This window comes from Nanorana parkeri, unplaced genomic scaffold, assembly GCF_000935625.1.
Source record: "Nanorana parkeri isolate BGI_ZX_2015 unplaced genomic scaffold, ASM93562v1 scaffold862, whole genome shotgun sequence".
Taxonomy (NCBI): domain Eukaryota; kingdom Metazoa; phylum Chordata; class Amphibia; order Anura; family Dicroglossidae; genus Nanorana; species Nanorana parkeri.
Window position 1 is genome coordinate 156,904 of NW_017307130.1, and position 24,019 is coordinate 180,922.

Genomic DNA, 24,019 nt, shown 5'->3' on the forward strand with positions numbered 1-24,019 from the left:
AAAAAAAAAAAAAAAAACCTTAGACAAAGTAAATTCCATGTCACTGCTGCTGTACAGAGCTCAAAGTTGGCACTCTCTCAGTTGTAGCCTTTTAATGCCTGCGCAAATGGTGCCATGTGTCTTTATCACTGCATGCTGCTTTCTCTCTTTGATTTACCCCTCCTTAGCTTTTATACTTAATGATTAATGTTTTCTGTACTGATATAACTGGGGGGAAAATCCAACATGTTGCGTAATAATTCATTGCAGCCCAGAGGCTTAAACAGGACCCTAGGAGACTATTTGTTTTAATTTTTAATTTGGTTTTCCAACAGCGTTAATGCATTTAAAATTGATGAAAAATAATTCACCCTTACAGGACGGCTTTTAGCAAAGGAGAAACAAGAGAATAAAATATCTAAACTGACTTTCCTAGGTGGTTTCTGATGCAAAGCGAGTCATAAAATATAAATCAAGGACGACACTTATGATAAAAAATATTTTTTTTTATTGCTCATTAATACACACAGGATTAGTATTAATTTTGAGACCATTAAGTTATACTGCTGCCTTTAGGAGGAGTTAGACACTCTCAAACAAAAAAAGGTGGCCAGCCAAGTATAACCCCTCCCACTCTCAGCATGCTTCAGTTTTTTACTGGTGTACTAGCAGGATGAATGTCTTATCTCTTGAGAAAAATGTTTACCCATATTTGCTAGCCATCTTATTTTTCCTGAATATGCTTTCGCTTCAATCAAGACTTCATCTGTTTTCTGCTGGGCGTGGGCTCTTTATATATAGCTATCAAGATTGCCTAATCCTCCACATAGCCTTGAAGACCATACTCAGACCTTGCCAAACTGGAGATGCATGTCATGCCTGCCATGTGAGCTGAGGGCTCTGGGCTCTGCTTCTTTCTCAGAATTGTTTCCATGTTAGTTAGCCCCAAAGCACTTTCTAGGTTAGGAGCTGTGTCATTATCCTTGGTGTACCTTGTCTCTGATGACTTCCTTGTGAGTAAGCCTATGCAAGAGGGAAAAAGACAGTAAGGTATTACCCTTTCATTTACTAGCTCCGCTTACGGCCCTTTCCAGGCAGCAGCAGAGCGCATGTGCTAATCTGTAGCACCCTTTAGTGTTCCCGGTCCCTTACATTTTCCTTGGCTTGGCTATTTTGTGTGGTGCTTTCCTCCCTTGCTCCTATGCAAATGACGAGCAGGTTTTTACCACACATAGTCCTTGCTGCCCCCTTTAGTCTACCAGTCACCTCTGGCCATTAATGCTTCCTGCTCTTTTGCAAATTTGTTGTTGCAAGTACAAACAAATCCCTAACTATGTGTTCTCCATTCACTACAACTGTTTGCAATACAGTGTTTCAGATCATAAGCACAAGAGAAGTGGTCCCATGGCCTCTCTTGCTCACGATCTAATATCATCTCTGGAGCTTCCTGCATTGTCCCTGAACAGAGTCCTGACACCAACAGCCTAGACCATTGATCCCTCCCCTAGATTCCACCTAGGCTTCATCAGGTGTAGTAACCTCCTCTGCTTTATCCATGGAATTCTCACTAGCCATGTTGGGTTTTATGAATAAATATGCCACTATGATTGCAGGCTCTGAGCATAGAGGTCATAAGCACACTTCAATGCCTTCCCTAACAGAATCTTTATTTGACATCCCTGCAACCATTGCAGTTTCTGTGCCATCTGCTTCTGATTACCTTTATCATAAGGAGTCTCATAAATCCCTTTTGGATGTGCCCACTTTTGAGGAAGAACAGTCGGCTACCTTTACCTCAAGATACCATATCGGTTCTTATTCATGCAGTGTGAGACTTAAAAATAGAACACCTAGTTGCATCGACAGCTGCTGTTTTTATTGTTGCTTGGGACCTCTCTGAGGTCTGACATTTAATAAAGCTTTCCTAGTACATTCCTGACTTTAAAAAGTTTTAGATGGAGATTAGGAAAATCCTGTCAAAATGTTCACTCTTCCAAAAAGTTTTTCAAAGCAATACCCCTTTGAGGAGTCCTGTATTAAAAGTTATCTGTTCCCACTGTGGACCCAGTGATTTCTTGCCTCAACAAAACATGGCATGTGTCAATTAACTACTTGCTGTTTGGAGCAATCTCTTTATATTTGCACTCACATGATAAAATCTGAATTTTGGGCTAGGAAACTGCTTTAAACCCCTAAACAGTTATATATTTTCTAAAAAACAGAGGCCCTGTAGAATAAAAAAATTATTTTATTGCTATTTGTTTATGTCGCACTCTATTTGCTGTATTTGCAAATGTTCATCAAACCAGTATTTTAATATAAAATACACAAAAATTTAATTTAATGCACAAAAACAGAATATAATACCCAATTGTTTGCTAAAATATAAAAGATGGGGTCTTGTCGGGTAAATAGATACCAAACATAGTTACATAGTATTTGAGGTTGAATAAAGACATTAGTCCATCAAGTCCAACCTATTAGGATCTCATTCTAGGAGTACCCGTACCCCTGTATATTACGGATGTCAAGCCTTAAAATTGTGTGTGCCCATGAAACCACAAAAAACTACAATACCCAGAATTTCCCATAGGTGACACTTTAAAATCTTATACAGCTCATCAGTTTAGTATTAACTGTAATTGGTGGCCATAGAATTATTGCTCTCACTCTGACATTCACAGTGATTTGTAACGTGTGTGGAGCAATTGTCATTTTGGCACATAGGCACACCCGCCACCTGTGTTTTTGTGTAGGTAGGGGACTTCAATGTTTTTGTATTTTGTTTATATGTGACTTCAATTTTTTTTTACACTTTATTGCTATCACGTAGGGAGCTAACAAGCCCCCTATGTCATAGCAAATAGGATTTGACAGAGGAAAGACTTGCTGTGCCGGGGCCGCACGCTGGACAGCACAGCCCAAGGTAGCCAGCAGCAGGGGGAGCATACTCTGCAGCACTGTACAAGCGATTCAGAGGCTGTATAGCTGCTGGATCACTTGTATGTGAACACCCATGGCCGACTGTTTAAAACAGTACCAAGATCACGACTGCTGCAGCAGCAGCTGTGATCTTGGTAAAACTGCTTCAGGATGCCCCAGTGTAAGGATTCTACTGATAAATGTTTATAACTGCTCTCCAAATCTCTGTTTTGACTAGCAGGTTCTGCTATTCCGCCTACCATTGCTTTGATGTTAAACTCTTAGGGTAATAAACTAAACTTTAGCTGCTATCCTCACTGATCCTTTGCAAATGCAGCATTTAGAGCTTTTGCATTCTCCCCTTCACTACACTACTGTGTAGATGGCTTAATCAACATTGGTTATAAAGTTTCCAAAATTAGTGTCCTCTCCGTAAATATATGCAGAGGGTGTTTGGCCTACTTATGCCTTTTAAGGGGGATCATCTTTTTTAGTGCCTCTCTGGACAATTTTATTAAGGACGTCATTGGAAGTGCTCATTTACCAGAGCCTAAGTCTCCACATGAGATAGTTCTTTTCACTCCTGAACACAAAAATAATGTATTTTGTTTCTTCCAGGCTCCTGCTTTAAAGCCCTGAACCAAGTCAGGGTCCCAATTCACCTGAATGGATTGGGCCTTAAAATCCCAGCCCAAACCTGCAAGCAAACCTGTCATTGCCTCGATGGTGCAAATATTTTTACTCCCATTTTTTCACTGTTCCAAAACAATTTTACTCACACAATTCTGAAAATTCCAAAACCAGAAACTCCAAAAATGTTCTTCCCCTCTAGGCAATGCTAACCCCTTAGTGGCACAGCTTCAGAAAAATGTTTTGTTCCTGGGGACCAGAGCAATTATGCCATTTTTGTTGTGTGTTTGTTTAACCATAATTTCCATCTTCCTCATTCAATGCCCCTACAAATATTATATACCAATTTTTAGAGGACAAAATGGGCTTTAATTAATTATTATTTTTTATTTCAAAATGCAATAATAATGTGTACATAGTTTGTGATTTCAGTTTATTTTAGGTGTTATAGGTCACAAAAAACAAGGAGTGAAATACATTTTTAGAATGTGATATGTTTGTTTCCTAAGTTTAATAGCCTCATCGGCACTATATTTTCTTATCTTTTTTTGCAAAACGTATCTTTTAAAAAAAGTTGTCGCTTTTTTTCCTTTTTACATTTTTAAAAGCATTTATCAAATCTGGAGCAGCTGTGCATGGCAACCAATCAACATCCACTTTTGAAAGCTTAACTGGACAAACTGAAGAGAGAAGCTAATTGGTTGCCATGGGCAACTGCTCCAGATTTTGCTGCCCCAGTTTTGATAACCCCCCACACTGTATTAGCTTTAGAGATACTTTGTAATACACTAAGCCAGCTTCCAGCTCCGCAACACAATGAGCTGAAATCCGGCCCAGTGGCTGTCACAGCACGTTGATCACTGCAATCAGCTATCACAGTGATCACCATTCTGGGACCTCCTAAATTGCTGTTGAGGGTCTGCCTCGGACCCCAAAGGAATCATCAACAGCATTAGCTCAATGAGCACTGGTCCATGCACGGACCAGCGCTCATAGTACCGCATGACGGGGTTATTCCGTCACTGGTCGTTAAGGAACTGAAAGACCATGGCAGAATAATCCCATCAGTCGGGAAGGGATTAAGAAGAGGGTTTGGGAGTTAATGTTTAGAATAATTAACCCAGTTTGTACTGTATTAGCAAATCTATTTGTCAGTTGTAAACTAAATTTGAACATTTGTCCTAAGAAAGTGTTAGAGACCTCAGGGTTTGTGTTCTAAATCCTGTAATAATGGGAGGAAACGGAGTCGGCCCAACTGTTTATCTCTCCACTTTCGCTTTCATATTGTTCAGAGTAGCTTGTAGTCTGCTCAAAGGCCTGCTCCAAAGACACATCTAGGAAGATAAGAAATACTTTGAACATTTTTTGCTTTGTGAATGGGAGCACACAAACATAAAGTGGGCTTTTCTCAAATTGCTATAGATGCTCAACACAACCAGTTTGTAGCTCTACTTTTTGACCTGTCCTCAGCACCCTGAGTGTTCTCCAGGGTTCTAGCCCCTGTATTTGCCTTGTTATGCTCCCTGGGCATCACCATAGTTGAATATCTGGACAATCTCCTCTTGAGATTGCCTCATTTGAGCCTGCATTCTGGGTGTGATAGTAGTTCCCTCCATTGTCTAGATGTGGTTTATGCTATTCAAGTTCATCTCTCTGCCACTGCTCCCGTTAGTAAAATTGACTCCCCTTTTCTTATTATTGATGGCCCCTGTTGAAGCTTATAGTTTGATGGATCGGGTACCACCCTTTTCTGTTAAGGCTAACTATACTAGGTCTGTGAGGGCTTCCTGTGCTTTTTGGCATCAGGTATTGTTTCCCACATTTGCAAGGCTTCCAAGGATGTTCCGGCTTCATCTGATGTCAGCTTTAGGAGTAAGGTCATTCAGGCTGAGCTGCAGGCACCCACTTGTTTATTGTTGTTGATTTTGGTGGCTTGTTTGGTTTGTTGCGTTGTCCACCCCTCAGTTTGAATGCTTTTGGACATTCCATGTGTCTCAAAATTACTACTGATCTTGTGTCCCTTAATGAATGATCAAAACTGGATTTTTGTACTTAACCCCTTCGTGACTGATGACGTACAGTGTACGCCGGGACTCTGTTTAAACTTGTAAAGCCGACTGTCGGCTTTACAACAGAAGATAATGGTACACAGGTCCCATGTGTCAGTTTTTCAAAAACCGAAGCATGTTTGGGCTTATGTGAAGGGGGGCTTATACCTGGCTGGTATTCTTATTTGTTACTTTTTTACCACTGTCCAATTCTTCCAAAAGATGGCAGTATAACCCAGTTGTCTCAAAACTACTACACCTGTGTCTCTTTATTGACATCATGAAATGGATTTTACACAAAAAGTACAAAAATCAGTTTTTTTATTCTTCTATTATGTAGCTGGTTAAAAAAAAAGTAGATATATGTATTTAGAGATTATTTTCTTTTAACATAATGTCAATAATTGTTAGGTATACAGTTGTTTATCTCCTAACAGTTCTGTTTACCCTATCATCCTAGAGGCAATCAAATTACTATTTATTTTCCTGGTGAATTTGTCAGGGGTGTGTTGGGTAGAACTCAATTACTATGCAAATATAATATTACTAATTTATGTCTCATTTATTCCTAGCGGCCTATCACTGTTCTAGATGTATCCGAGCAAGCATGGCACGCATATCAAATTAGCATAAATGTACTTTTGCTGCATTTAGACCATTTGTTAAAACATTAACACAGTCACTCCAGTATGCCTCATATAAATGGGTGTCCAGAAAATATTCTCATTTGCTGTGACTTAAAAACATAATTTAGTAAAATACGTTATACACTGCTCAAAAAAGGAACACTTTTTAACCCCTTCGTGACTGACGACGTACAGTGTACGTCGCCAGCATCGGGGCTGTTTAAACAGACTCCCGGCGACTTTTGCCGAGTTTATCCGAGTATAGCATCAAGTCAATTAAACTCCTAGGATATTGATCAGGTCAGTTAAGTAGCAGAGGGGATGGTTAATCAGTTTCAGCTGCTTTGGTGTAAATGAAATTAACAACAGGTGCACTAGATGGGCAACAATGAGACAACCTCCAAAACAGGAATGGTTTTACAGGTGGAGGCCGCTGACATTTTTTTTCCCTACTCATCTTTTCTGACTGTTTCTCATTAGTTTTGCATTTGGCTAGTTAGTGTCACTACGGTAGCATAAGGCGATACCTGGACCCTGTAGAGGTTGCACAGGCATGCCAACTCCTCCAGGATGGCACATCAATTTGTGCCATTGCCAGAAGGTTTGCTGTGTTTCGCAGCACAGTCTTAAGAGCATGGAGGAAATTCCAGGACACAGGCAGTTACTCTAGGAGAGCTGGACAGGACCGTAGAAGATCCTTAACCCATCAGCAGGACCTTTGTGCAAGGAGGAACAGGATGAGCACTGCCGGAGCACTACAAAATGACCTCCAGCAGGCCACTGGTGTGAATGTCTCTGACCAAACAATCAGAAGCAGACTTCGAGGGTGGCCTGAGGGCCCGACCTCCTTTAACCTCCTTGGCGGTATTCCCGAGTGTGGCTCAGGAAAATTTTTCTTTACCATAAGCGGTAACCCCGGGCATACACAGCGCGTCTCTTACCTTGTCCCTCGAGCTGAGCTGTGTCCTCCGGCCGCTGCCGGCTTCCGGGTTCCGTCCCTTGCGAGCGTCCGCGTCGCAGGGGGGCGGAAACGGCGGGAGATTCAAACGTTTTTTTTTTTTAAATGAAAAAAAACACGAAAACAAATAGAAACAAAAAATCATACCGCCATGGAAGCTAGTGGACCCTGGGCTCACTGCCCGGCACCATGGAGGACGATTGGCATTTCCCATGAACACCAGAATTGTCAGGACCGCCACTGGCGCCCTGTGCTTTTCACAGATGAGAGCAGGTTCACCCTGAGCACATGTGACAGACGTGACAGGGTCTGTAGAAGCCGTGGAGATTGTTATGCTGCCTGTAACATTGTTCAGCATGACCGGTTTGGTTGTGGGTCTGTGATGGTCTTGGGAGGCATATCCATGGAGGGATGCACAGACCTCTACAGGATAGACAATGGCACTCTGACTGCCATTAGGTATCGGGATGAAATCCTTGGACCCATTGTCAAACCCCACGGTGGTGCAGTGGGTCCTGGGTTCCTCCTGGTGCACGATAATGCCCAGACTCGTGGTCAGAGTATGCAGCCAGTCCCTTGGGGATAAAGGAATTGATACCATTGAATGGCCCCCTTGCTTGCCTGACCTGAATCCAATCGAACACCTCTGAGACATTATGTGTCAGTCAATCTGACGCCACCAGGTTGCACCTCAGTCTGTTCAGGAGCTCAGTGATGCCATTACTACTAGAAAGACCATTTCAGCTCCTACTGACACAGTGTGCACCACTTTGAAACTGGAAGATCATCCTGCAGCCTCTATCAGTGCTGCTACCTGTCTAGCATCCCTTAGTGGCCCTAAGACTACCAAGACCTTTCCAGTGCACCCTCTCGCGTCAGATATTCTTTATAGAGATTTTCCAAAGTGGGAGGACATCTGTTAGCCTTTGCGGCAACCTGGACAGCCTGCATCTAAGATGCGTGGATACAGGAGCTGCTTTCTAGGAGCAACAAGCTAGAGTTCCTTTATCTATCCCTCCCTGGTTCATGTTTTCAAACCTGTATGTATTACTTCACAGATTAGCAGCCTATGCAAGATATGGCTCTTCCAGATCATCAGGACCTTCTGTCTTAGGGACCATTTTATCATCCTGCTTCATGGTTGCTGGCTTTAACGGCATGGCTGCTGAAGTCTAAGTCTTGAAAGACAGGCATACTGTATATGAATCAGAAAGAAGCTTTCGTAAACAATCTCAGTGCTTCTTTTTAACCCCTATCAGGGATATTCTCCTTTCTACTCTTACTCACAAGCTTGCCTTCCTTGTCACCATCACCTCTGCAAGGTTTGTGCCTGAGCTGGTGGCTTTGTCCTCTAAAGAACCATTTTTAAGGGTAAGGTAGTGCTGGGGCCTAGAGCCTTGTTCCTTCCTAAGGTGGCTTTTACCTCAACCAGGACATTGTTCTCCCATCCTCATGTCTGGCTCAACTGTATCTCCAGAAGATCTACCTCTTTTGTCTGGATGTATAGTGTGCTTTGCATGTCTACCTTGTAGCAACTGCTTACATTATTAGAAAGACTCTGAAAATGTCATTCAAACTTATAGTCTTAAGGATTGGGGTTACCCTTTCGTGTTAAGCCGCACTCTGCTCGGTGTGTGAGTGCTACTAGGGCTTTTACGCACCAGGCAACTGTTTCCCATATTTGCAAGGTCTTCTATTCACACATTCCAGGTGGTTCTTTAATTATACTATTTGCGTTAAAAACAGGATTTAGTTGCACAACCTTTTTAAAAATACGTGGAAGCCACACTGCCACAAGGCATCTCTGTTTAACGAGGTCCTAACTAATTTATGATTGCCTTCATCTTGGAGCATATATAGCCAGGGGTGTTCCTAGCATTTTTGCCATCTAAGGCTGGGGTTGTGCACGTTCCAGGGGTGGGGAAGGCAGTCTTGGGCTTTGCATCATTTGGCTCTGGCTGCCATCCTGCCTAGCTCAATTACAGTATGTCACTGGTTGCCAGGAGCTAGGTGGGATGCCAGCCAGAGCATCCCACTCGCTCCTAGCAACCAGTGACATCACTGATTACCAGGAGCTGGGCACGATGCCGGCCTGAGTGTCCCGCTCAGCTACTGGCAACCAATGATGTCACTTGTTCCCAGGAGCTGGGCAGGACACTGGCCAGAGCCTCCCAGATTTGCTAAGAGCTGGGCGAGGAGATATGTGTGGCCCTTACACATATGTGTGGCCCTTACCAAAATGGGGCGCTCTGGCCAGAAAGGGGGTGGCAAACGCACTGCAAAATTTGTGCAGCAAAGTGCCATGCCACTCTGCCTGCCGCTCCCTGCATGACCCAAAGAGATGCCACTTGAGGCAATAGCCTCAGGCTTCCCTTATTTTAAGGACGTCCCTGTATATAGAAATTGACTTGGGTGGGGAGATCTCCTGCTGGAGTCTCTGAGCGATACTAAAAGCCAGTGGTTGATTTGGTGCTTCAGCCTCTACCCTAGACTGAACTATATAAACTTTAAATAGTCTTACCTAGCATATAAAATGTTTTTTTATTTTCACAGAAGCCAAGCAATTTATTTTAAATGGCAAAACTGATACTTTTACATAATGTTGCAGCGTGTACCAACTTCACTAGTAACACAGCTAAAGCCAATCATGAAAATAATTTCTTGGGGAATCTGCTTTGCCATAACAGAACTTATTACTGATGAGTCTTCATCACCTGAGACCTAAATTCTCCAGAACTACTTGTTAAATAAACTATATGAAATATTAAAAACGTTGGAGTTACATGTTTCGTTGACAAGGCCACATTGTGTAACTCTACATTTCAAGCTTCAAACATTCTTACTCCAGGGCTTCGTTTTTCCTCAAGAACAAATTAAAAAAATATCCTGTTGAGCTTTCCGAGGGCATTCAATTGGTTTATTCTGTTTTTGAAACTGACTGTCAAACTGTTTTCTTCAAGCATTGACAGATTTCCCTTCTAACCACCTCTCCACTAACCCTTCACTGGTATCCCGCTGCTGCATTTCCAGGCTTTATTTTTTTTTTTTTTTGGAGGAAGAATTGAACTTTCCCCAGCTGTGCTTATATGGTGTCAGTTTGTTTAGTGCTCCCCTGTGTATTATATCCACTACCTGTAAAGACAAATACCAGGTTTCTGACAGAAAAGGTACAATATATTTAGGAGTGAGAACTTTATTAAAGGAGTGACTTCAATTTGCTTTCATGCTACCATTTAATAAATCCTGCTGTCTCTGGTCTCTCTGACTTTATGTAATGTTTCCTTTAACCCTTTCAGAGACATAACTGTCTGCTGGGAAATTATATGACTGAAATAACACGAAGCATGCCTGGTTCCACTAGCTGTTTTATATGATTCTCTTGCAAAGGAAGATCCTTTTTGAACAGTTCATTTTGTTGTACTATTGTTTCATCTCCTATCGCAAGTGTCTACCACAGTATTTTTTTACATCTCTTAGCTGATATGAAAAACAGTATATGAATAGCTACATATCTGAAAAACATTTAATATGGAAAAAAGACAAAAGGCTGAGCCAGACTTTATTGTAAAAACCATTGTAGATAAGCTGACTGGGGTAATCATATGCAGAGATCTCACCCCCTAATGATCCAAGAAGCTAGTGGGTGTTCCAGTGCATTGGTTTATACAGTATATGTATATGCTATAGTTATATTCAAAGAAGAATACAGCAAGTAAAATGGCTTTTTAGTTTCCCCGTTAGTTCCATACTGAAATAGAGAGATGTAAGTCAAAATAATTAAACAGAATTGTATGCAATAGAGTTGGTTATAGGTAACAATGTGGATGTGGATGTAATACCTAACTTTGAGATGGTAATCAAGATTTAACTTTTCCCCTGGATTTCAACGCCATGGTGTTCTGTTTCACTAGCGTTTTAGGTGGTAATAATTGCAACAATAAATAGGCATCTTTACCCGTACATGCGCGCCATCCTATTACTGTATTTACTTTAGCCACCTCCAGTTAGAAACCACTGCCTGAAATTTGTGAGACTTCAGGCTGCAGTAAAATGACACTGCTACTACACAAGAAGAGTAGCGTCTTTGGACTTAAGCAAAATGGCGCATGTGCATGATTGAAGAAAATGCCATCTTTCTGGTCTGCAATAACATTGGGATGCTACTGCTCATGTGTTGCATCACACCCATGTCACAGTAGCATATTTGTGCTTAGGTAAAATGGTGGCATTAACCCAGGCAGTAGCAAATTAATGATTACATTGATTTTTTAATGATGCCACTATTCTCCCACCATTGCTCTCATGTGCACCTGACCCCCAAGCCTCCACCACTGTGCACCTACATGACTGCTCTTCACCCTGCCTTCACCACTGTGCTTCTCCACCTGACCCCTACTCCCTACCATATCCACGGTGCCTGACCCCCACCCCCTCCCCTTTTCCCCCTGCCTGCCCACCACCCTGCCTGACTGCCACCCTCTCCTCCTACCACTGCACCTAACCCCCTTTACTAATAGCCACCATGCCTGACTCCCATTCCAACCCCCTCCTCTAACCACTGCATGATACCTTCATACTCTCCTCCAACTACCGCACCTTACCCCCTTTGCTAATAGGCACCATGCCTGACTCCCATTCCAACCCCCTCTTCTAACCAGTGCACTTGACCCTAATGCTCCCCTTAACATCGTGCCTGAACACTACTCTCACTATATTTCTTACCATTTTGCCAACAACCACCTCTCATCCCAAGCATGTCCCACTTATACTTGATCCCCCCACCACATCAGTATCGTCCACAACCATTGCATTTGTACACCCCCCTTTCCCTTGCTGTCCTTAGGTGCAGTGGTAAATTCAGGAGAAAGAAGGCTGTGCAGACGTACTTGTTGGGGACCATGCAGGTGGTGAGAGCAAGGGGAAAGGGGTTCAGGTGCTAGGTGCAGCCTGGTGGTGTTAGGGGGTTGTTGCTGGCCCATCTTTCCCCTGCAGCTCTCCCTACCACTGTGCCTGAACAAACACACCCCCAACCACCACCATGCCTGCACACCCTCACCACTGCTCTTCTCAGCGCACTTTCATGCACATACTCAAATTACTGCGCCTGCACCCCCCATCCCTGCTCTCACCACCAACTGTCACATACATTGTCCTTATCCCTTTCTCACTACATTTCCTACCCCCTTTCCACGGTTTTAACTTCCTCTGCACCTTGTTTCTTCATTGTGTCAGGACCCAGCCTCTCCCACCATGGCACGTGACCCCCATCGTTCCTCTATTCTCTTAAAATAACTTTAATGTTTTTGTTTTTTTTTTAAATTAGCAAGTAACTGCTTTTATTTGTCACCTTTTCTTTCTGTCTGCCTGGAGTTCAGCTTAAAGGATGACGGCATCAGGTTTGGAGTTAATTTATCTTAGAGGAAGGGGTGACTGTTTCTTCGGTTTGGTAGCCTTCAACTATAAGAGTGCAGAATAGTTGCTGAGAGATAACTTAGAACCGAGGGTAACTGTTCTTGTTCTTTGTGATGCCAGAATGGTTCTTTATTATCCAGCTTTTTAGTTAGCATAAATTGTAGTAGACGTTAATAGAGATAATAAAGCAAGAGATTGCATTAGAAGCAAAAACATTTACCTTTTTCTGCTGGCTGAAAGAAAATGAAATATAAGAAGTTAGACATACAGCACCCAGGGGGTTAAGTGACTGGCAGGAAGACTTTTCAAATTACATCTGAAATTTTGCCAAAATTTTGACATTTTTATATTCATTGTGACATGAAGTTTGTAAGTGTCAATGACAAAAGAACCTTCAGTACTGAAGTTAAGGTACTGAAAAAGCAGGGACATCACATATGAGGAATATCAAACACTTGGGCTTTTTGCTTAGAAAAATGTAAACTGCAAAACGCTGCCTTGTCAATTGTAAGAAGTATTGTTATAATACACAGTACATTGATTCTAAACTTGTCCTAACAAAATGACATAAGTCTATTTGGTCCCTTTGGGAAAAGGAGATTATATCAAACAAGGAAAAACATGCATACGATTAGCAAGTGAGAAGTTCACAGAAGTTCATTTAATATGCAACATAGGAAAGTGTTCAATGTATACTTGGCTCAAACATATTGTTTTGAATTGAAGTTACTTTAGTATTGCTATTAAAACTTTGACATATGTACGTTACTCTAGTCCTGATACCTATAATGATAATAGCGTACAGGGCCGCCATTAGAAATCATGGGGCCCCATACAGCCTACATGGCTAGGCCCCTCCCCCTCAAGCTGCCAATGGCATACTGGTACTTGTGGTCCCCCCACAGTCTCACACTATTATTATACATTTACATAGCTCTGACATATACCACAGTGCTGTACAGAGAACACTGAGCCAGTCACATTAGTTTCTGTACAGAGGAGCTTACACTCTAATGCAGAATGGCACCGGCTGTAGGGGGACTACAAATCCCAGCAATACATTATACAGCAATGCAGAACAGTATATGAATTGGACTCTGGACGTAGTAACGCACTGGACTCGTGACTTAAAAATGCACTGGACTTAGTAATGCATTGGACTCTGGACCCACCTGAGGCCCTGCAGAGCCCATCTGAGATCCTGCAGAGCCCACCTGAGACCTCACACAGCCCACCTAAGAGTGACCCTGCAGAGCCCACCATAGATCCTGCACAGCCCATCTGAGACTCTCTATGGTGGGCTCTGCAGGGTTTCAGGTGGGCTGGTTAGGGTTCCTTTCCCAGAATACCAAGAACACACAGCTCATCTTACCTGCTGCTGCGCCCCGGCCTCCTCTGTCACCGCCAGACAGGTGCTGCTGGGCCCCGGCTTCCTCTGCCACCGCCAGACAGACGCTGCTAGGGCCTGGCCTCCTGCATCTCCTCTGCTGTCAATAGGCTGAGGGGCCCAGGCTTCCAGGGCCCCTTACATAGGTATCAGCTGTACCCCCCTGATAGCGTACACACAATTTTGCAGCAAGTGAAGTAGGAAGCACCAAATATTTCCTTAGGACACCACTATCGTGGAAATCAGCAAGGCTGGAAAATTATGTTCACCTTTTCATTTGCCAGCACACAAGACAAACACTAAAGTCTGCTGCTTGTACTTGGTTTAAATCCAATAATAATGCAGCAGGAATGCAGTAGATGGGGATTGGCCTGTGTTTAAAGATAGCCTGTTTCCTGTGGGAATACACATACCTAAATCCTAGGCAGTGAGAAGAATTTATCAAAACTGAAGCAGACAAAAACTGTAGCAGATGTGCATAGCAACCAATCAACTTCTCTCTTCAGTTTGTTCAGTTAAGATTTGAAAATGAAAGAGAGAAGCTGATTTGTTGCAATGCACATCTGCTCCAGTTTTGATAAATTCCTCCCAAGATGCAAATTGGTATATTGGGCTAGAAAATGCATTGTTGCAGGTTACACTGGGAGCTACTAAAATGCAGAGTCACCTACAATATACCACTTTTGCACTCAGCATAGCATGAATGCTGAGGAACACTGCTATTTCATCCTTCATTACAGGAGAAGGTGCTTTTGAATAGGCTGCTAAGACCCCCACATAGCTCAACAGGATGCACAAAAACAATCCTCTGCATTGACTTTAGGAAGAGTCAAAATGTGAAAAACTGAAAACTTTTGGAGGCTCCAAGGGCATTTTCCAGTACATAGTATCAGTTGGCACCCAGCATATAGGTATCAGGTCAGGTGTTGACAATTTAATGTAATAAATACAGTTTTACAGCTACATATACTCTTGGCTTTGTCTTATCTTACCTCTTGCCCTTATCAATATATTATGTTTGCTGATTTTCTGAATACCACATGCAGCTGTTTGCTGAAAGGAAATAGGATATGCGTTCACAATTGATAGGCTGCATGTAAGCTCTCCTAACAGCAGCTCAATGTTGCTCACTTCTATCCACAAATGAGGGAATTTCTCGCCTACCTCTCAAGTGATTCTTTAAACCTGAACTCTAGTCAGATCTGTAAAAAAATGCAGTTATATATTTATTAAAATCATTGAATGTATTTTAGATAAGTACTTAAATCGGTTTATGTATCAGCATCACGTAATCCCCTGCACAGCCAGTTTTACTTGGACTAAGACAGGGTGGGTTTCTCAAGTCTTTCTCAAGATCTAGTGTATATTGGTGTGTTACTGCTCATTCGAATTACAGGTTCAAGCAGATTAGACAAGTCTGTACTGCAGGGAGGTCCATGACCTGGACTGATGTTTAGCAGGGATCACTGGATCACAGGACTGACTGTTTGGCAGGGTTGTCTAGATCTCAAGGCTGGCAGAGCAGAATTACAAATCATTTGGCAGGCAAAACAGTGTACATAGCTGTTTTCCTGCATTTCAGCTTTAACTCTACTTGCAATACATACGGAAAAAACAAAGTTCTTGTTATTCTCTTTAAAATATTCTGATTATTCATAAATCTCTAAAGCAAAGCTGGTACCTGAAGACATTAAATGCAGGTGTTATGACAGTCAGCTTCAAAGACACATAAATCTAGCTGGGACGACATTCTGAGACAAGGCATGAAAGTTTGAACATCTTTGTGTTTAAGTCACACTGCACCAATCTTTTTTTTTTTTTTTGACATGATTAAAAAATGTATAGCTATTGATCTGTAGCAATCACATTAGTATGCCAGAGTCATCCACAGAGGGAGATTTCAGTCAAATATCAGACAAGCAAAATGGATAAGAAAAACCAAATACTTGTCTAAACTGACAAATATAAACGGCTTTTGCACATTCCAAGACTTCCATCCTTCACAGGTCTGCAGGACAAATTTTTATATGAAATGCTCAGACAAGATCAATCAATTTGTCTGAAAAATATGCACTGTACATAGTATATGTTACTACTCGAATCCCTCAAACTACACTATCATCTATAGAAATGTTACTTTTTTTTGGTATGTCATACAAAAATAAGTATCATTTTTATTGCATTGTAAGGCTGGAGAATGGAATCTGCAGACAGCACAGCTACTTATTATAGTTTTTTGCAGCTTTTAATTTTTAATGTGAAATGGGTTTTCATTTAATGTACCCAGATTGCCATTATGATTTGCTCAAATTGTTACTAATGTAGCCCAGGAGTGTGAATTTTCTATCAACAGCTCATTAAAATGCTAATTCAGTCACATTTGTTATATTCAGTTTAAAGGCAAATTATGCCCCCAAAAAGAAGTGATCAGGGCAAGTCCTGCTGCTAAAAATATCACACTTATTTGAAAGAGAATTTCGTACTAATAGGCAGATGTGCTGTAAGCGTGCTGGTATCCCTTCATGTGCATGGTCAATTGACTGAATGCCGTTACAGGTCAAATAAGAAAATCTTTCAATATTAGCATTATATACTGTACACTTTCAAATGTCTGGGGAAATTGCCAGAGCACTCAATTTTCATCTTTTACTGGAAAGTGGAGGTGTGGTACAGTTATGTTCTTCTAAAAGATGTAATCTGGGCTTTCACTGCTGTCGTTTACTGTAATATTCCATGTTTCAATCTTTATATTTTGCTGTTCAGAAGAGAGGATCTTCTATGTGCATGTCTAGGTTTGACATATGACTTATATTCAATGATCATTCATCAGTGAAAGTACATACTTAAGGCAAATATGCTGTGTGATCCTAAACTGGCCAAAGACATTAGAGGGTGGACAGATGTATAGGCATAAACCATCTATTTTTAGGATTATTATTGTTATCAACCTGTAACATGAACATGCAGGCTTAGATTGCCTGAGTGCACTTTTATGCCTATGGAGGTGGGAGCAAAAAGTATGCCATAACAATTCTCTGTTTCATCCACGTTCTGTCAGCCAAGGGATGTCTCGTGGGGGTCTGAAGGTTGACTTAGCCAAAAGAATCATGTCCAGATTAGATAATGGACAAACCCATTTGTTTCAACCTTTAGTCTCTGGATATGTCAATAAGCAATACCACTTTATTGCTCTCAGAAGCTGCTTCTATATCATCAGGGTCACTGTTGTGTTTCCCTTGGTCTTCCATGTCTAGAAGTTTGGATGGACAAAGCCAGTTCAGGGTGTCAACGAGTAATGTGCAGTGTGATGGAACTCATAGAAACCAGCATACTTCTTTTTCTGATTTCAGTATAGACAACATCAATCTGATTGCCTGCAATACGAAAACCTTAGATCTTGTGTTAATTTTTTTTCACTTTAAAACTTCTTCTCTACTCCAAGTAGCCGAAGCAGCTCAAATGCAGATCAGCTGCATCCTTACAGTTGTTCTTTGCATTGCCATGATAACAAATAATGATATAAACATATATTGAATGTACATAGCAAGTAAAGTATGGATTAATTCACCATTACTGCTTTATGACATGGTTGAATCTGTTTTGAAATAAACAGTCCATTCACAACGGCAGTTCCAAGATCGTTGAGGTGCATTGTTGTGTAAAGTGTAGTAACCCATAGAAACTGATCATAAATAATCGTGTTGGTCTTACCATTCACCTAATTTGTTTTTGTTTCTCCACAACTACTTTTTAAATACCCATGATATTTGGGTCAGTTCATTGAGCTTTACAGTATAATTATGTTAACTGTATTTGTTATACACATATCTTATGATAATTCCCTCATCAAAACTTTTTATTTACACACAAGTATCATACCGAAGTGTACCGTATATACTCGAGTATAGGCCGTCCCGAATATAAGCCGAGGGACCTAAGTTATTTCTGTGATACAGTCACATGAAATTGTTATTTAACAATTGCAACCTTTTATTTCTCATAAATTGGTATACTCTCTTATTTTATTTTAATCTCAAATTGCTCTGTTTTCTTCTCTCCTTTATGTACACCTCATAAAACATCTCAATTACCATTTTTCAGAAGCTGTAAATGTTTTAGGTGCTAAACCTCTTGTGATTGTTGCTAATTGTTTTCTTTCCTTACATAGACATTACCACCAAAGTTGATACTATAACGTGCATGCGGTAAATTGAACTCATCCAGGAGAATCATTTTCAATTATGATATTTGTGTATGTCCAGCCCAAACTTGTTTCTAATAGTTGTGGATAGAGTTGGGAAGGATTAGAACCCATGCCAGGGTTTTATTGCTATCCAGAGTTCCGTTAGAGTGGCAGCTCCTCACTTACTACCACGTTGACAACAGTTTAAGCAGAAAGGATATGAGTAAAAATCTTCAACAGCAAGGCAGACAAAAACAAAAATACCTTGCTGTAAATTTTCCCTCACTTCCTGTCTGGCACAAACATTGTCACTGTGACAGCACGTGAGAGGAAATCCCTCTAACAGTGTGATAGATAACAGTAAAAGTCCAACAGGGGAATCCTCCTCCACTCTATCAAAAAGGAAAAAAGTTTAGGCCGGACATATAATTTACCTATTTACAGGAACGAAAATACTGCAAGTATACAGTTTAGGGAATTGACCCCAATAGGACTTACTAATCAGTGGCTTCAATTTACACAATTCTTTTTTTTGTTAGCTGAGTTTGTATTACATGTTCTAGCATATGAAAATGTTAAGTTAACAATTTTTCAAGTAACTTTTGGGATTGAAACTACTGTGTTAATTAACAGTTAGTAGTGAGCTACCTCAAAGGATGTCACCAATTTACCTGTGCTATAGAAAATGATAGCTGGGGAATGATTGGTTTCTGTGCCCAATACAAACAGTACTTATGTGAGCCGTAAGAGCCATTGAAATGAATGAAGAATTCTGCATTTGAGTGCTTATTGCACTTTTAGTTGCTATAGCATCATTTGGAGAACAAATTCTATATTCACCTCCAAAATATGCTCTAAAAATATTATAACTATCTGTTTCTTATCATAAAGCTGTTCTCCTTACACAAGCAGGACCAAGTCTTAAATTTGTAATTCAATTATAGGTTAATGAAGCATTGTAAGCACTATTTATAACTGCATTTTTAAAAAGTCACAAGCCAATTATGCAAAATGTCTATATAACTTTCTTCACCTACCAATGTAAATAGATTTAACCTTTATATTAATTACTTGTTCATGTAGAGCACTGCTTTCAATAATGCAGCATTTCCTGTAATAGCTTTATTTTTCAAAGACATGACTTTTTCCAAATTTACACAACTTTAATGAAAAAATTAACCCGTTGATATGCTTACTGCTTGTTACAGGTTAAATACACTGTGCTTTTTTAAATAAGTAAATGTGATTAGGCAATTATTATGACATTGCTGTAACAGTTAGTAATAAGGTAAAGAGCAGATAACCATATCAGCCACTGATATGATTGCTTGCAACTAATTAATAGAGAAGCATGGTCACTATGGGTTTCTATGTGCAGATTGTTTCTTTAAACTGCCATATACACTGCTTGGGCAAAAAGAAAAGTCGTACACTCTAATATTTATTTGGACCTCCTTTAGCTTTGATTACGGTAGGCAGCTGATTCAGGTAGGCAGCTGATCTCATTTTCTGGGGACATAACATATGAAACATATTAATCACTGCAGTACAGTAATTATCCAATGGAAGGCTCTTGCCTATTTGCTTAACTAAATCCTGGTGGTAAGTTTCTTTTTTGGGCAGGCAGTGTATGACCCCAAATGTATGTATGGGTATAGTGGCACTTCACTCTTTTTAAAGGTAGTTATACTTGGGCCTTACAGTAAGGACAATTTTGAGCATTTGTATGTGTGCATCTGTGAGGGTGTACAAATTGGATTAGGCCTCCTTCCCACCAGGCACAGTGCGTTCTGGCCTGATTTGGGCTGGAACGCACTGCATCGCATTGCGGACGGCTCACTATGTTGTGGGGCTTGGCAATCCATTAAAGTGAATGGCAGTGTAGCCACACCCTCAGGCCGCAATGCGATCGGCGCATGGGAACACAAGGCATATCAATGCCTGCGGTCCGGTCTGCTCCGAACATGCTGCAAGCACAGGCTAATAAATTCATTGACTATTTATACACAGGCACTAATTGCAATTTAAAACGCCACAGATGTGGGAAATTAACTTTTTTAATTTCCTTTTTAACCCAGGTGTGTCTGTAACAAAGCAAAACATTCAGGGTATGGAAACTTTGGATCAGGGCCGTTTGGGTGACTTTTGTTATAATTCTGATTTAAAAATGAGCCAAACAACTATGTGATAATAAATGGCGTCATATGAACACTATCCTTTATCCCTTAAAAGCACATTTCATCAATGTAGTTCAAATTGTTTATTATCTGGTTATAGTATTTATGAGAATATACATAGAAGCATTTAGTCTTTTCCCCATGTTTCATAAATGACTTTTTGGCCTCATACTTTGCTTTGTTGTTTTGCCTGCTGTGGCTTTATTCTTAAAAGCTGAATGAAACATAAGTCTGAAGGACTACTCCTCTTTTATTATGTTCCGGCTTAATGTATCTGCTATTTTCTCTGCCGCTGCATGTAGCTTGGTTAAGAGTAAATAAGCTGTGCACCAAATGATAAAAAAAAGTAGCAACAGTTATTTGCTACCTTCATAATGCAGAGCAGTTATGCCAATAACTTCAAAGCTAATAAATCCTGTCTGAAATACACTCATTTTATGTTACTGTAGAATTTTTATATTTGTCTGTAACCAGAAGGTGAAGACACTGTTAAAAAATTGTCAGGTTTGTCCAAGATTGTGCGTAAAATACTCATCCATCACTGTGAGCCTCTGGTCAGAAAATGACAATGCAGTAAATATCTTCAGCAACCACCTTTTAATGTACAAGCTGCTTTCAGTAGGAATCTTCAGCACTCACATAAACCACACTGTCATGAGTGACTGCCTGTGCTCCAAAGTCATTACTATTGAGATGATAGGACATCTTTCAGCAGATAACGGAAAAACTTTAAATGTCATCCCAAGTTTTTGAAGCCATGCACAATCCCCTAGTTCAAGGTTGCCTGAATATTGAATTTACCTGAATTTAGAAGGCTGCATATCTACAGAGGGATCTTGCATGAGAAGGGAAACTGGGTTTGTAAAGTCAGTCTCTTAAAGAACTAGCAAAGTAAAATTTCTGCTAGAAACATTGCATGTGTGGGTAAAAGTTTAATTATCTGCACAAAACATCATATAGGGATTGCTTACATACTATTTTTTTTAACAACAATCTTCTATACTTTTTAATACTAGTCTCCTAATCATTTACTTGATATATTTATTTATATGCGGTATTATTTTTAATGTAGTATGAGAGTATTGTTTGGCCATTTATAAACAACTGTGTTAGTTGCAGTATTAGCCCATCAAAATAGAAATGTGGGAGTTGCCATTGCTGACTTGTTTTTAAAGGTGAACTTTACAGGGCTTGTATCCATATTGTTGCATCACTACCTGGCTATTCTCTCACCCTGCTAATGTAAGTGCATGCCTATCAGATGCCCCAACATTTCATTGGCTAGTCGGTGCAAGGATGTCAGCTTCTGAGCTTGCACCTGAAAAAAACACAGCAGCAAAAGCAGCCCTCATGTTTCTACTCTGGAAGGTTCTGACAATCCTCTTCAGGTGACTTATATACATTACAAGGATTGTGTCAGACTCCACTGCTGAGTTTTACCTCAATATATTCTATGGAACTGAGTGCAAATTTTAGTACAGAATATCCCCAATGTTGGAATGATTACTAGAAAATACCATTAGATTGTTTTGGCTTTTAGAGAAAATCGCCTATGGCTGCAGATTGAGAAGGAAAATTTCAATTGAATTGAAGGAAACCTGTTTTGGTATAAATGTAGTAATGCTATCTAAGCTTTGTAAAAATGCTAGTTGGCTGCTTGTCACGTTGACCCATTTGACTTTTATACATTCGTAATAGTCATTAATATCAAGTACATTAAATTGTACAGATAAGCAATTTTGACTTTCCTAATCTGCATTGCAGCCAGCCAACTAGCATTGTCAGTAGAGGTCAGCAATGACAGCCCCATATTTCTTGATGGGTTCATGTTATATAAAAAAATGTCTTCTGCAGCAAACATATGTTATATCATTCTGCTTACTGAGTGACAACTTGCAGTGCTGTAATATAGGTTTACTGGACAGGAGGTCAGTTGTGTGTCAGAAAATATTGTTCTTCAGGCTTTCCACAATAGCACATTTGTTCTTACTATATTAAGTTCTAGCAGTTTTGTGTATTTCATATATACCTTCTATGATTGCTACTGAAAAAGTAGTTTTTTATAAAATGACGTGTATTTGTCCCTTTCAGAATCAGCCATCTTTTTTTCACCCATGTAATACATTGACAAAGTTTTAATAGTAGCCTTCTAAAATGCAGATCACAACACAGTGGCGGAGATTTCTTGGTAACATTAAACTGCAATGCTGCTACAATTCCTGATGTAAAGTTTCCTCCCAACAGCCGGTTTATAACCAGAAACACAAGCTTGCTTATTCTTTCTAATGGATGCAAACGGAAATAAAATATATTTACTCCTGACCCGATCTCTTTATCAAAGCCATTTTTATGTAGAAATGCAAATTACTCTGATAAAGATGTATTACCAACATCAATATCCTCCCCTCTTGGGCCAAATCAGCTATAAACAACTACTTTACAAAACAGCTTCTTTCTAGAGACTCTTCTTTAATACCAGTATATATTTTCGTGTGTGCCTTTTTTTTCCTTTATGCTTATGCATGTAAAGCAATTTTTTTGTTTTTCTGCTGTGTGTATAAATTACACATTCAATGATAACTGAATGGAAAATCTAATGCTTTGTATGCCCAAAATATAATTCACTTCAGTAACTTTGTTTTTCTTTTTGTGATTTCCATAGAGAACCAAAAGCCACAATTTGAGAGATCACGTTCACGACCAAATCTCCACTCTAATGCAGCAAGAGCTCCAGTTGCTAAGGAACTCAGTTATGAGTTGGAATCTCTTTCGTCAACAGTAAAAAGCAAGGTTTCAGCTAGGAAAGAAGTGTGCAGTTCAGAAGGTCACAAAGAAAAAGGGCAAGGCCATAGCTCTGCAGCCAAAGCAGAGTCTATTCCTGAAGTGGAAGCTCTCCTTGCAAGATTGCGTGCTCTATGATTTCAAAAGAGTGTTCCATGTTGATTTAATCAAAAGGTTTTGTCAAAAACAAGATGTAATTTAAACCTCCAGCAAGTAAAATCTGTGTCTCTGGCTACACTGCTATGAATTAATTTTGTATTTACTCGCTGCTATATTTGTAGCTACAATCTTAAACCAGCCATGGACATTAGATGGAGGTTGGCCATTTGGTATCCATCTCACAACTGAAAGTCTGTTCCCTGACACCCATGTATATGTATTCAATGATATTGTTGCTCATCTGATCTGAGGTATTAGTCTATAGCCTGAAGATTTCTAAACCAAATGATGGACCCTCTGACCATGCAGATATTCCTAGCTCTCTATGATCAGACTTCTCCCCAAAAACTCCAGAAATGCAGTTAATAGTTAAACGCCATCTACTCTCATTGATTTCTAATTACTCTGTCATGGACACTAGATTTCACAGTACTTTAAAACTGATTATATGATAAAAGAAATCCATGAGCATTGGTTATCTTCAGTTAAAACCACATGCCAAAATGATCAGTAGATTCAGAGATAAAAGCACCTAAAATATTATGCAAATCTTGACTTTTTCCTGAGAAGTCAAGGTTGGTCCAGCTCCTAGGTCCCCTATTTGGTTATTTATGTGTGATGTAAGATGATAATTGCCAATAAGGTGACCCTAAAGACCGGGGAGAGGAGTCTAGCTTTCTCAGGACAAGTTGAATTGGCATAGAACTTGAGCTTCTTATACCTCTGGACCTGCTGAAATGTGCTTGTGCACATTTTT

The 24,019-nt window shown here is 40.2% G+C and overlaps 1 protein-coding gene across 2 annotated transcripts in view; it reads left to right on the top strand.

The window, feature by feature from the left end:
• Positions 1–23,396, top strand: part of LOC108794522 (protein diaphanous homolog 3-like) — a 137,481-nt gene extending 114,085 nt beyond the window's left edge. For both annotated transcript variants that reach the window (XM_018565575.1, XM_018565576.1), the window contains one exon: positions 22,985–23,396. In XM_018565575.1, coding sequence (XP_018421077.1) covers positions 22,985–23,241 — 257 coding nt within the window. In that variant the 3' untranslated portion in view covers positions 23,242–23,396. The remainder of the gene's footprint in view (positions 1–22,984) is intronic.
• Positions 23,397–24,019: the final 623 nt, after the last annotated feature.